This window comes from Dama dama, chromosome 19 (assembly GCF_033118175.1).
Source record: "Dama dama isolate Ldn47 chromosome 19, ASM3311817v1, whole genome shotgun sequence".
In the NCBI taxonomy this organism is placed as follows: Eukaryota; Metazoa; Chordata; class Mammalia; order Artiodactyla; family Cervidae; genus Dama; species Dama dama.
The window spans coordinates 75,043,255-75,056,767 of NC_083699.1; the positions used below are offsets into that span (position 1 = coordinate 75,043,255).

A 13,513-nucleotide genomic window follows, 5' to 3' on the forward strand; every position below is an offset into this window, starting at 1 on the left:
GACTGACGGAGTCAGAGAGCCAGACCTTCCCAGCTCCCGGAGGATGAGCCCAAGCCTGCATCCTGGCGGTAGGGACATTTCGGACACCCTGGAGGAGGACGCCTGAAGGGCTGCCCGACATTCAGGGCCTCTCGGGGTTGGGGGGAACATGCCAGCCCCCTCGGCCAACTCCGATCCAGGGTCCTTAGGAACAGCCAGCTCTCCCTCAGGCTTGCAGGCCCTGTCTTAGCCTGGGATAAGCAGCGGCATGGCTGTGCTGGCTTCCTGGGCTGTGATCACTGTAGTCACAGGGCCCTGCCCTTGGGCTGACTGCTCCGTGCGTGCTGTGTGGAGTCCTGGAGGGTGTTCTCTTGGGGTCCGTAGTTTATAGCAAAGCTGGTTGTGACAGTGATGTGGGGCTGGGGGCCGGACCCTCGGCTGCCCCATGACCCTGCCTCCCACTGCCCCTTCCCCAGGAAGAGGGAAAACGTCTTATAATCTAGTGCCTTGAACAGCACCTGTTTCTGACTTTGAACAAGGGCTCTGGTTTGGAGAAACGGAAGCCTGCTGCCGGGCCAGTCCACTGAGGAACTGTCGGCACTTCCCAGTGGGGTGAACCCGGGGAGCCCTGGAAGCCAGGCTGCTGAGGCTCCGTGGGGACATTTCACGTGACGCTCTGTGTGAGCCACTCAGATCAGCCCCGGCATGCCCACAGCCAGCCTGCAAGCCCTCCACCCTGCCACCCCGTCCCCGGGGTGAAGCCACACCACGCTGCAGAACCCTCACCTGCAAGTTTATCTCCTATCCGAGGTGCGGCTGGGGGGCCAGCGGTTACAGTTCATGATAAGAGAAGCAGACTTCAAAAAAAAACTTATGGTTACCAAAGGGGAAACTTGTGATAGGAGAAGGATAAATCAGGGGTTTAGGATTAACATGCACACATTGAGTTGTTGCATGCGTGTTCAGTCGTGTCCAACTCTTTGCAACCCCATGGACTGTAGCCTGCCAGGCTCCTCTGTCCATGGGATTCTCCAGGCAAGAATACTGGAGTGTGTTGCCATGCCCTCCTCCAGGGGATCTTTCTGACCCAGGGATCAAACTTGAATCTCCTGCATTGGCAGGTGGATCCTTTACTGCTGAGCCATCGGGGAAGCCTATACACACTGCTGCTGCTGCTGCTAAGTCACTTCAGTCGTGTCCAACTCTACCAAATTAAAATAATTGGAAGCTTCCCTGGTGGTCCGGTGGTTATGCAGGGGGTGTGGGTTCAGTCCCTGCAGCTAAGATCTCATATGCCTGACAACCAAAAAACCAAAACATAAAACAGAAACAATACTGTAAAAAATTCAATAAAGACTTTAAAAATGATCTACATTGAAAAAATCTTTTAAAAAAATAATCAACAAGAACCTATTGTAGCACAGGGAGCTCTACTCAGTATTCTGTGATAACCTATATGGGAAAAGAATCTGAAAAAGAAAGAATATATGTATAACTGGATCACTCTACCGGACACCTGAAACTAACACATTACAAATCAGCTATACGCCAATGAAATTTTCAAAAAAAAAAAAAAAAAGCTAAAGAGAGACAGAAGTAAAGCATTCACGAACTTCCACAGCAATTTGGCAGAGTGGTTTTAGGTATACTGAATCTAGATGTCAGGCGAGTGTATGCTCCTCGCTTCTTTGTCTCGCCACAACAAAAATTTGGACATTGAAGCCCCCTCGGTGGGTCACAGCTCTCGGAGGACAGACCGTGTTATAGCTCTTAAATAAATCAGTGTTACAGCTCTATTTATTCAGATAATAGCAGGAAAATCCATCTTCGAGGCATGAGGGCACGTCGATCCAAAGACGCGAAGAGATCGCCCCACCTTCCTTTGTTCTATTTTCGCGGGCTTTTCCCTTCCAGGTCTTTTAGCCACTGCCATTCTGGACTCCTTTTCCCTATTCTAACTACCTAACATAATGATAAAAAGTTATGACTTGTATTTTTTTTCTAGCTCATTTTTTCCTGGTAATTTATTTTTACTAGATTTTATAAGCTGGCAATTGGAGGGGGGTTCTGGTTTTACACCTGGGGGGCTCTTTATTATGGCAAATTTCTGGCAGAAGTTTTTCTCTCCTTTGTGATTGAAGGACTGTAGCCTTGCCTTCTCTGGCTCCTTCCTTGCCCCTCTCACAAGCTTGCATTTCAATACGGGGCATTTTTTGTGGATTTGAATAGGAAAATCTCACTGACATAGATGTTCATGAAAGGCAGAATTCTTATTTCCATATGAATGCAAGCAGGCAGGCACCTCGGGCAGGCTGTTTGCAGAAGGATATTATCTCAGCTACTGCTCCAGGTGAAATGATGATGTATTTTTATATTGAAATCATATACTTTTTTCCTTAAAAGTCAGGACGAACTCTTCCATTCACGGGTAGAGGATGTTTCAGCTAAACTGCTTTAAGCAATAGTGCGTGTGCGAATCGTTCTCTAAAGGGGCCATCAAGGGAGCTGTCTCCTGTCCCTCGGCAGGCTCAGGAGGCCGCCCTCCTTCCTTCGTGGGTGGTGGAAGATTTTCTTCTAACACCTTAGTCTCCCGAGTTGGGAAAAACAGTGACCGCGTCCTAAAAACTTCCTGTTGCTGAACCATAGCAGAGGATGGCTCTTCTTCGGGGAAGGTGCAGAAATGAATTGGGTCAACTCGAGACCTCATCTGGCTGTCTGACCAGCTCAGGCCCCAGAGAGAACTGTGCTCTGAGGCGAGGGCAGTGGGTTCCAGATTTTATTAGAAAAGAATTCCCTGGGCATCACTTAGCAGCACGATTACACCAGTCTCATCCCGCCCTTGTTTATGCAATTCAGTGTCTAAAGAAGGACAGGGGCTGTGTGGCAGCAAGGAGGCCTGCAGTCCGCAGGACACAGACAAACTCAGGCAGCTGTGATTCCTAGAGACCAGGCAGGAGGGGAGGGTGATTATAGCCCAGGACAGGGAGGGAGGACAAGAAGGATATGTCCTGGGCTTGCGGGCCAGAGGCAGAGGAGGAGACAGGATGGGAAGAGTGGCAGGAGAGAAGGATGTGCTGAGTGAACCGTGCAGGACTGTATGGAATCCACTTTTTGTTGTTGTTCAGTTGCTCAGTTGTTTCCGACTCTTTACCACGCCACGGACTGCAGCACACCAGGCTACCTGTCCTTCATTATCTCCTGGAGTTGCCTCAAATTCACGTCCACTGGGTCTGTGAGGCTATCCAACCGTCTCATCCTCTGTCATCCCCTTCTCCTCCTGCCTTCAATCTTTCTCAGCAGCAGCGTCTTTCCCAATGAATCAGCTCTTTGCATCAGGTGGCCAAAGTAATGGAGCTTCAGCTTCAGCATCAGTCCTTCCAAAGAATATTCAGGACTGATTTCCTTTAGGATGGACTGGTTTGATCTCCTTGCAGCCCAAGGGACTCTCAAGAGTCTTCTCCAACATTTTAACAAATGGGAATGTTATCTTTAGTAGAAGGAAACCTACCAAGTGTGTAAGTTTTGTTAATAAAATAGCAAACCTCCTTGTGAGGACTTCTGCATTCAGAAGAACCCTCACCTTGCCTCCCTTCCCTGGAGAGTGGGGACCATGTGCAGACTGGGGGCTGTCCCCGAGCAGGGTTGATACTGACCAGGGTTCTTGGCCTCCCATGATCAATACAAATTGACTAGAGGCCAGACAAGAAACTCAGGCAAGGCTTTATTGGAGCTCCTGCTACAGCAGTGGGAAGTGAGAACAGTTAACATGTTCCCTGATTGCTTGCTGCTTTCTTATTTGGGGTGAGGGGAGGGGGACAGGTGTGTCCGAGGCTTAGGCTAGAGGGGCGGCTTAGGTGGCTTGCTCAGCCCTTAGGTGGTGTTGAGTGCAGGGGCATGCTCAATCCTCCTTTGGCTCCCTGCTCTTCAGAAGTGGCGATTGGGTTTTTTGGTCTTTTTTTATCTTTTGTCCAGAATTTGCCCCAGCTGCACACGCACACAGTTACTTTTAGTTCCTTATAGTTTCTCTGTGTTGTTTCTGGAGGAGAGGTTCGCCCAGGTGCAAGCTCTGCAGCAAAGGGTCCCAGGTCCCAGCCCGTCTCTGGATGACCCCTTCTCTGCTGGAAATGGCCTCCACTTCCAGCTGCAAAACCACAGACTGAATCCAACCCTGAGAAAACCAAGGAAACGCGCTCTCCCTGGAAGTTTTCTTTTTTGAATATAACGGCGATGTGAGTAGAAATAACCAACATTCTGCTTGAGGTTTTGTTTTTTTTTAAACATTTTATTTCAAAGGGCAACAACTGAGGAAACAAGTGGCCAGAGAACAACCGGAGTTTGTCTTAATAAATAACAAGGCGCCACTTGCATCTCCTAAGCTTCTATAATACCTCACACATTTCAATAAATAAATCCGCTCCAGTGCTGAGTCTCCGAGGACAGGCCCAGGTCTGCAGTGTGGGGGGGACAGAGGGCTGGGCGGAGGGACCGGCCAGTTCCAGCCCCAGGCCTGACCTCATGTGTCCTTCTGGCAATCCCTCATGGGGCCAGTGGAGTCATGGCCTTTGGGGCTCCAGCGACAGGAACCTCTGGGGTTCCGTGGTGGCCCATCTGCCCTCCAGCCTGTCCGAAGTCTTTGATGATTTCACCGTAGTCCACCCTGGACCGTTTCCGGGTGGGCGAAGAGCAGGAAGAAGTGCTGGGGACATCCTTGGTCTGAGCTCCGCGTTGGTGTGAACGCAGGTGTCAGCTCTGTCCTTGCAGAGGCGTCTCTGCTGCCTGCTCTCCCACCACGTGCAGCGTCCCTACTGTCCCCCGGCGTGTTCCTGTTGTCAGAGCTCCACCTGCTCCGACATCAGTGCTGTAATACCTGAGAGAGACCAGGGCTGGCCTGGCTGCCACACCAGTCCTGGCCGCTGTCACTCTGGACGCGGAGCGGCCGCCCAGCGCCTGGGAGGTGTCTGCTTGAGAGACTCAGTGGGTGGCAGCCAGCACTGCCCATGGGCTCCCCTCCCGTGGCCCGAACCCCACGGCCCAGCTGACACGGTACCAGGAATTCTCAAGGTAGCTTGTGTGTCTTTTCCAGGTTAATGTGCAAAAGGCAAGGGTAAATCATTCTTTTCAACACAGGATCCTTTATTTGAACTTTTTCTTGAAAAACAGTTTGTGAAGGATGGGCCCAGCCTTCCTTCATGGGACTCGAGGGCTCAGTGCTCCTTAAACCTGGAAGAGGAGGAAGAAAAAGCAGCTGATTACCCGGCCCGCGGCACTCAATTCACCGCCAAAGCGCAGAGCCCAGGTGCCCGCTTCTCCCCCTCTGCCAGGGACTCCTGAGGCCTCCCATTCCCCCGGCCTTGGGGAGAGGGGAGGGGACAGGACACAGGAAGGGGGGCAGAGCCAGACAGAGCCCGGGAGCTGCCGTTTGTCCCAAAGCTGCAGCCCAGAGACAAGAACAACTGAATCAACTCCCCATACCTTTCACTCTATTTTGAGAAAAGCTTTACCTGGATCGCACCCCCACCAGGTATTTATTAGGAAAGGAGAAATGAGAGTGAGTGAAGTATAGAGTGCCAGGGACCATGGGTGAGGTGTGGCAGTGGGCAGTAAGCGATGGGCATGGGTGGGGTGCGAGTGGGGGGACACTTACGGAACCTGGTCTCCTGTCGCCGACCCTGGGCAGCTCAGCTCCTTGTGTATGAGGCGAATCAGAAACTGCACGTGCCCAAAGCAAAGAGAAGACCACATTATTGCTGGGAGACCCTGGGCGGGCGCCCTGCTGTCACTCTGCCAGTCCCCTCTGCCCAACAAGCTCGGCATTCAAGTTCCAGTTCGTCATGTCTGCGGTTCCCTATGTCACATGATGGGGAAGGGGGGCTGCCCCGTGCCTCTGAATGTAAAATTCTAAAGGAGTGCAGTGGGCGTCCCCGACCCCCACTTCAGGCACAGCTGCCTGCAGGCCTGGTCTCAGGGCAGGGCAGATGATCACACAGTCCCGTGCGTCATGGTGGAGGCCGTGCTCCTGGGCATAAGGCCCTTAGGCCAGATTTCAGCCAGAAGGATGCCTGTTTAAATGAAACCAGACCAGTCATAAAATATCCAAGGGAAAAAAAGGACAAGGCGACCCATCGTCACAGTGACACTGGGGGGACTGGGGGGAGTCTGAGGCCAGGCGAGTGCTCACTGGCCACTGTCATCAGAGGCCCCTGCCGCCCCTGGGGAAGCTCCCGGGACAGCTGGGCCCCAGCCCCAGGCCTGTGCTTACCCCGCGGTCTCAGGGTAGACCCAGAACAGCTCTGCCTTCGTCTCCCTCACGGCCCTCGCCTGCCAAGACGACGGACTCCGTGTATACATCCCAACCTGCGGTGAGGTCTTGCCCTCAGTCTGCAGGTGCAGACCTAGTCTTTCTCTAAGTGCTGTGCACCCCCCACCCCCCTGGAGGAACCCCCACGATGTGAGTTGCTCACGGCTGCGAGAGGGGCTCCCGAGGAAGTCCTGGCTCTCCTGGCCCCTTCTCTAGGGAAGCTGCAGGCGCCCCGAGCTCAGGAGGCCCTGGCAGTGGGGAGGCTGGAGGAGCATTTGAGGGGCTCCTTCAATAAAACATGAGCTGCTAAGTGCCAAGTCTACCGGCAGACTCTGGGAGCAGAAACGTTTGTTTTCTTAGACTCAGAAGATTCAGGAAGGAGCTTAGTCGTGCCTCGTATGGTGGCCGTGCAGGTTGAAGACAACGGGTGTTTCTCCTTGAGGACTGACCTACACGCGGGGCTCCTGGGATCTCGGTGGCCGAGCCAGAGGGTGGGGACTTGACAGATGCTCCAAGCAGTCTGGGTGGCTACGTCACACTCCGGCTAAAGACACCGATCCTGTGAACTTGAACCTCTAGACCCCACGGTTTAGCACTGCCTTGCTGAGTTTGAGCTGGAGTCTCCTCAATACGAATTCAAATATGTGCAATATGTCCAATATGTGCAAAACTGTAGCAGGGAGGGCCCGTGACCACAGAAAGCAGATCCTTAAGAGGACGGAGATGAGGAAGGACAAGCGAGTGTTTGCTCTGGGCCAGGGTGCCTGTGAGCCACAGTGACAATTCTGAAGGGTAAACACCACCTTCTCAGACAGGACGAAAGTGGCCTCTGTGTGCAATGCCTGCAGTGAGTGGACCTGCCAGGCCCAGAGCCCACCTGGGTGGCCACAGTTCCATGGGACCAAAGTTGGAGACTGAGGAGCAGGCCCGAGGCTTGGGGAGCATGGCCCCCAGGTGTGAGTGCGGCTGGACAGTCCTCAGGTCCCCAGGGTGACCTGCTGGATCCACTGCGGTCCAGCCTCAGACCTGCAAGGAGGGGAAACTGGCCTGTGGCCCCGCAAAGAAAGGAGGCATGTCTGATCTTTCAGGCTGAAGACGTGTCCTCGGTGACCCGCTGAGCCGCCTGCTGAAGCCCTCTCTCTCTCCTGCAGTGATTGTGGCTTTCTCATCTAACCTGGCTGGTCCCTCGGTCTCAAAGTTATTATTTGCCTGTCGTGTGTGTGTGAGTCTTCCCTTTCGTCCTCTCTGTTTTGACATTTCAGGTGTGTCTGTTGTAGTTGGGGTCCGGGTTTCCAAGCCCGTCTTCTGTCAGCTGGTAGGGGTCCATCAGCCAGCCTGCACATCTGCTTGGATCCTCCCCCAGCGTCCTTGGCACCCAGTCCATGTCTGCACATCGCCGCAGGGGCTGCTTTTGTTCTCAGCTCTTTTCAGAGTCCTGGCCTCTGCAGTCTCCTCCTTTAGAGTTCCTCCCAGGTGGCACAGGGCCTCCAGGCTCTGTCTGCTCTCCAGTGTTTTCCATCTCTTTCTGGGCTGCATTCTGGATGATCTCCTTACACCTGCATCTCACCAGCTCTGCCTTCTTTAGCTCTTGTTCTTTTGAATGAATTTGGTTTCTTCTTTGCCATCTTTAGTAATGTTTTCTTGTTTTTCTCATCTTTTAAAAATTGAAGTATGATCCCTGGGTCAGGAAGATCCCCTGGAGGAGGGCATGGCAACTCACTCCAGTATTCTTGCCTGGACAATCCCATGGACAGAGGAGCCTGGAGGGCTAAAGTCGGACACTACTGAAGCGACTGAGCACGCGCGCATGTAGCTGGTTTACAATGTTGTGCCGGTCTCTGATGTGCAGTAAAGTGACTCAGTTTATACACATATATTCTTTTTTAATATTCTTCTCCATTATGGCTTGTCCCAGAAGACTGAATACAGTTCCCTGTGCTATACGGTAGGACCTTGTTGTTTATCTGTCTTCTACATAAGAGTTTGCCTCTGCTAATCCCAGACTCCCAATCCTTGCCTCCCACCACTGCTCCTTGGCAACCACATGTCTGTTCTCTGTGTCTGTGAGTCCATTTCTGTTTCATAGATAGGTCATTTATGTTGTATTTTAGATTCCACATATAAATGATATCATATGGTATCTATCCTTCTCTTTCTGACTTACTTCAAACTCGGTATGATAATCCTAGTGGTTTAGTTGCTAAGTCGTATCCGACTCTTTGCGACCCCACTGACTGTAACCCGCTAGGTTCCTCTGTCAAGGGATTTCCCAGGCAAGAATACCGGAGTGGGCTGCCATTCCCTTTTTCAGGGGATCTTTCTGACCCAGGGATTGAACCTAGGTCTCCTGCATTGCAGGCAGATTCTTTACCAAATGAGCCACCAGGGAAATGCTAAGTATGTTTATTTTTATATTATCTGGTGACCCTTTTACCCGTGTATTTTTTGCGGGGGGTCTGTCGTGCCTGTCACCCCATCACAGCAGACTGTTTCCTACTGTTTCCTGATTTGGGGTGTGAGCCTGTCTGCAGCGGGGTGACAGCTGTGGGACCCCGGGCCACTGGGGCGAGGTTTGTCTTTCTCAGTTGACTTGGGATTTGCTTCTGCCAAAGAACCGGGTATATCAGCATTCCGGGACCAATTTTACTCATTCTTTGTAATACTCATTTTTTGAGTATTTTAATACACAGTTTTTACTCATTTTTTGGTAATATTACATACTCATTGTGTAATATTTACACAATATAAGTTAAAAAGTTGAAGGTTACTATAGGCAGGCCTGTGGCTAAAAGTTCTCCAGGATTTCCCCCCAGTCTGGGGAGCAGGCTAAGAAGTCACAGATCCCGGTTCTGTTCTGGGCCAGTGTGCATGTGTGTTTATGCTTTCACTGCACCCAGAGGTCCCTGAGGGTTCACGCTTGAGGAGGGGGTCTCCACTTCCAGCTCCCCATCCTGGGCCAGCCCAGCACCTGGGGGTAGGGACCGTGGTGGGGGAGGTATAACCACCCAGCATCAGTTTGGGTACATATTTCATGTAATCTCTACATTTCTGGGTCCTGGGGATGTCCCTTCCTTTCTAACGAGTTTAGTTGTGCAGTAAAAGGAAGTTTGATGTATGTATGTGTACATATATATATATATGTATGTATATATATGCACACACATCATTTCTGAAATAGAAGAATATTCTGTCTTTAAATAGCCATAATTATGGAAGTTTCACTGCTACCTGGCAGAAATGATCTAGGGGCTTAACTGAGGAACTGCTTTGCATACCTCACAGGTTCATAAGCTGAGAGCTGGTATCTGATTGTGTATAAAGTTGGGGAGCTGTGACTTAGGGCTTCTGGGAATGAAAATATAAACTTCCAAGGTGTTCAACTCATTTGTGCTGGGGTAAATGTTCACTTATCCAGGTGACTTGAGAGGAGACGGTGGCTTCAGGTCTGGACCTGGTGTGGGGTGAGCGGTAAGGGTGAGCGTGGTGGCCGCTCTAACAGGTAGCCCCCGCAGGACTGTGCTGTGGGGACGGGTCTTTGCCATCCCCAGGAAACCCTCCGATCTTCTCACGCAGGAGTGGACAGGTCATGGGGCCCAGAGAGCGGAATGCTCAGTGCTGCCTGAGCAGCCCCGGTTCCTCTTCTGACCAGAGGTCCTCTGGGTGCGGGAATCAGGCGCTTCCCCAGCACAGCTGATCGCGGGCAGGAGGGATGTGGGAATGGCCAGGGTACCGGGTGGGACTTTAATCCCCACAGTAACACAGTGATCCTGTCCCTGGTGTCCCCCTGCCGGCCACTTCACAGGCGGACGCTTGGGAGCAGAGGGGCTCAGGGACCACCAAGTCATACACGAACCCAACCACTCACAGCTGACGGGCTCAGGATCCGAGGCCAGGGAGCCCCTGCTCTTGACCTCTCGCCCATCCTGCTGGAAACTACCTGCTGCTACTCTGGATGCATCAAAACCAGAGGGAGAAAAAGCCCTGGGCCAGGAACACTGAGGGACACATCACCGGCCCAAAGTCCCCCGGGAGTGGCAGGAATCCGCAGGAAAAAGTGTCCCCAGCGTTTGACTGTGACAACCACAGAGACACTTGTGAAAGCCTTGGAGGAAAAGCTAGGCGACTCACCAGTAAGGCACAGGCGTCTGCGAACATGAGCATGTAGAACACGTTGTTCCATCCTGATGGGGAGATGAGCCCTGCCAGCAGCGGGCCCAGCGCTGCTCCTGGAATGAGGAAATGGACACGTGTGGTGCTGTGTGCAGAGGACGCTGGACCGCGACCACCCAAATACCCAGGCCCAGTAAACACAAGGGAGTCCCCAGCACCTTACTCGTAATTAACACACACACACACACACACACACACACACACACACACACATTAAGGGGACTTCCCTGTGGTCCTGTGGTTAAGACTCTATGTTTCCATTGCAGGGGCATAGGTTCGATCCCTGGTTGGAGAACTAAGATCCTTCACACCGTCCCCTCCCTCACAACAGCAGGAATGCTGGGGCACACCCCCAGGGGTACTGGGGGTCTCCTCCTCCAGACCCCACTCAGACCCCAAAGACCAACAGTTTACACACTCCCCCATGCCTGCTGCGCAGAAAAGCCTTTTAATGAGTGATTAAGCTCTGTCTTAAACATGAATACACGAGGGGACAGCCAAGGTTCACTCGTATCAGAGGAAAGCCTCGACAAGAAAGAAAACAATCTGGTTTGAGGGGAACCTGGAGGAAATAAACAAACCGGGGAGAAAAACATTCCTAGGAAAGTGTGTCACACCCATGAGAACCACAGAGAATGAAGTTGAAACGTGTGAAACCCCCGTGTCTATGTCTGAAAACCATCTAACACCAGCAACTGCCCAGGATTCAATCTCATAGCACCGCATCCAAGAAGAAAGAACAGGAGGGATTAAAAGGGCAGAATGACACCAACGAATAGAACACTGTGACGGTGAAGATAAAAAGTCAGTGAGGAAGCGGGAAAGGAAAGCCAAGAGGCTCTCTGAGAAGATGGAGGAAAAGAACAAAGACACAGGCAAAGAAAAGAGAACTGAAGGATGACCCCAGAAAGCTAAACATTGTCCGCTATGTTTTCCAGGAAGACAGTGGAGGAAACTTGTCAAAAACACACCACAGTTTCCCAGGGATCAAGGGCATCTGTTTCCAGGCTGGGTGGGAGCAGGGATGCAGAGAGGCTACAGAGATACAGGGAGCTGGGGACCTCTGAGGGGGAAGACCAGAGGTCAGAGATGGAGTTCTTGCTAAGGGTGACAAGAGGCTTTCCTGTGGTGATGACAGAGCTAAAAGACCCTGACTCTGGAGACAATTCTGGAGGGTGGCGTGGGCAGGCAACTATCATTTTAAATTTAGTGCAGTTTCTAAGTTCAGATATTTTCTTAGATAGTTTCCAAGTTTAGACTGAGGATAGTTTCTAAGGCTATCTGGTTTCTCAAGTGACATCATGTGTTACTTCGAGAAAATGAAAATGAACTTGAAGAACGTCAGGGCTCTAATGAATTGCATAAACATATAGAAAGAACCAGCTTGCAGCCCCTGGGGTGCAGTGCTCAGCACTATGAACACATCATACACATCCCTGGAACCGTCAGCTCCGGTAAACTGCAAGAAGGCGTTCCGCTCATGAGGCTTCCCCGATGGTTCAGCGGGTAAAGAGACCGAAGGTGATGCAGGCGACACAGTGGACCCGGGTTCGATCCCTGGGTCGGGAATATCTCCTGGAGGAGGAACTGGAAACCCACTCTAGTATTTTTGCCTGGAAAATTCCATGGACAGAGGAGCCTGGTGGCTACAGTCCATGTGGCCGCAAAGAGTCAGACATGACTGGGCAGGCTAGCACTTTTGGCTCATTTATAATCAATCAAACTCTGCCTCCAAAGGAACCAACATTTACGACATTTAACAAACATATCTGGGCATATGCCCTTGAGAACCGGAATTTTGCTGAAACTGTGTGTTCCCACTTGAGCCTTGCTCGGCTTGGGTGTCCTTGGGCAGCACTTGAGCAGAGAAACGACGAGGCAGACGCAGTGGTGGACGAGCCTGCGTGCCGTTTCCATGGCGACCACCTCCAGGGTCCTTGTGCACTGGGGCTGGCACAGCCTGGGGGAGTTCGAGTCCAGCCAGACCCTGACACACGGGTGGGAGTGATGGCTCTGGATGGTCAGCACTGAACACAGAGGAGCGTAGAGGTTGAGGTGGTCTGAGTCGCCCCCTGCCGTCCTTCCGTGGGGGTGGGAGGAGTTCACAGCTGGGCTTTGGTTTCTCCTGCGGCTCAGAGCTGCCCCAGTGCATGGATGCTGAGCCTCCACCCTGGGCCAAGGACTTCTGCTTCCCTCTTGTTTTGGGAAGGAAATCAAGAAATACGTGGCCTTCCAGCTGCTTCATCATTTCCTCTTTTTCAACCCTTCATCTCCTGCTTTAAAATCAGTCAGCACCGCCAGCTGAGCTCTGTCTGCTTTCAGAAAAGGGTGTCACAGTGGCAGCAGGAGCTGGACTCAGACAGAGGGCTCTGCAGATGAAGCAGGGAGGATGCTGCGGGGTTGCTCAGCCCCCGAGAACCACGCTCGGCCCACGAGTCTCCTGATGACCTCATGTCTTCCAGCATGCAGAAGCTTTTCGTGTGCTGCGTGAGCCGGGATAGCAGGCTCGTGGGTCACGGACATCTGTCACATGACACGGCCCCGCCCCCACAGCGCTTTCCTCAGACTCCTCCCAAAGGCTGCAAGAGGAGCCCCCAAAGGGAATGGTCTCCGGGCAAACACTGGAGTGGTGACCATTGTCACAGTGTGGCAGGAGTAGGAGCTGGGGGGCCCTGTCCCCATGAGCAGTGAGGGCTGAGGGGGGCCCAGGCCTCTGTCCCCTGAGCCCTCACTTGCAAACCCAGCAGCCTGGATGGGAGACCTTCTCCCCACCCCCCAGACCTGCCTGTGATCTCCTGCCTTAGAGCCACCCAGCAATGCCCTCCTTGACCACTCTGAGCGCCCGCTCCATCCTGGGCACCGCCTGGGGGTTGAGAACACAGCAGAAAACGAAACCAGCCCCTGTCCTGGGGCTTCCCACCAGGAGCGGGGAGAGGACAGTCCAGAACAGACAGTGGATGGGCCCCGGAGGAGGGTAGGCCACGAGAGAGGCCCTGAGCCTGCGTGGGAAGGGGTCTGCAGGCCCCAGACAAGGAGGGCCGAAGAGAGGCCAGTGTTTGGCAGAGC

At 52.6% G+C, this 13,513-nt stretch overlaps 1 protein-coding gene across 3 annotated transcripts in view; it reads right to left on the reverse strand.

Annotated features, from left to right (window-relative positions):
- Positions 1-5,091: 5,091 nt before the first annotated feature.
- The window catches only part of SLC37A1 (solute carrier family 37 member 1), a 71,757-nt gene continuing 63,335 nt past the window's right edge, over positions 5,092-13,513 (reverse strand). For all 3 annotated transcript variants that reach the window (XM_061167525.1, XM_061167524.1, XM_061167526.1), the window contains 3 exons: positions 10,406-10,503; positions 5,624-5,688; positions 5,092-5,199 (listed from right to left, as the gene is read on the reverse strand). In XM_061167525.1, the coding sequence (XP_061023508.1) occupies positions 5,184-5,199; positions 5,624-5,688; positions 10,406-10,503 (179 nt within the window). In that variant the 3' untranslated portion in view covers positions 5,092-5,183. The remainder of the gene's footprint in view (positions 5,200-5,623; positions 5,689-10,405; positions 10,504-13,513) is intronic.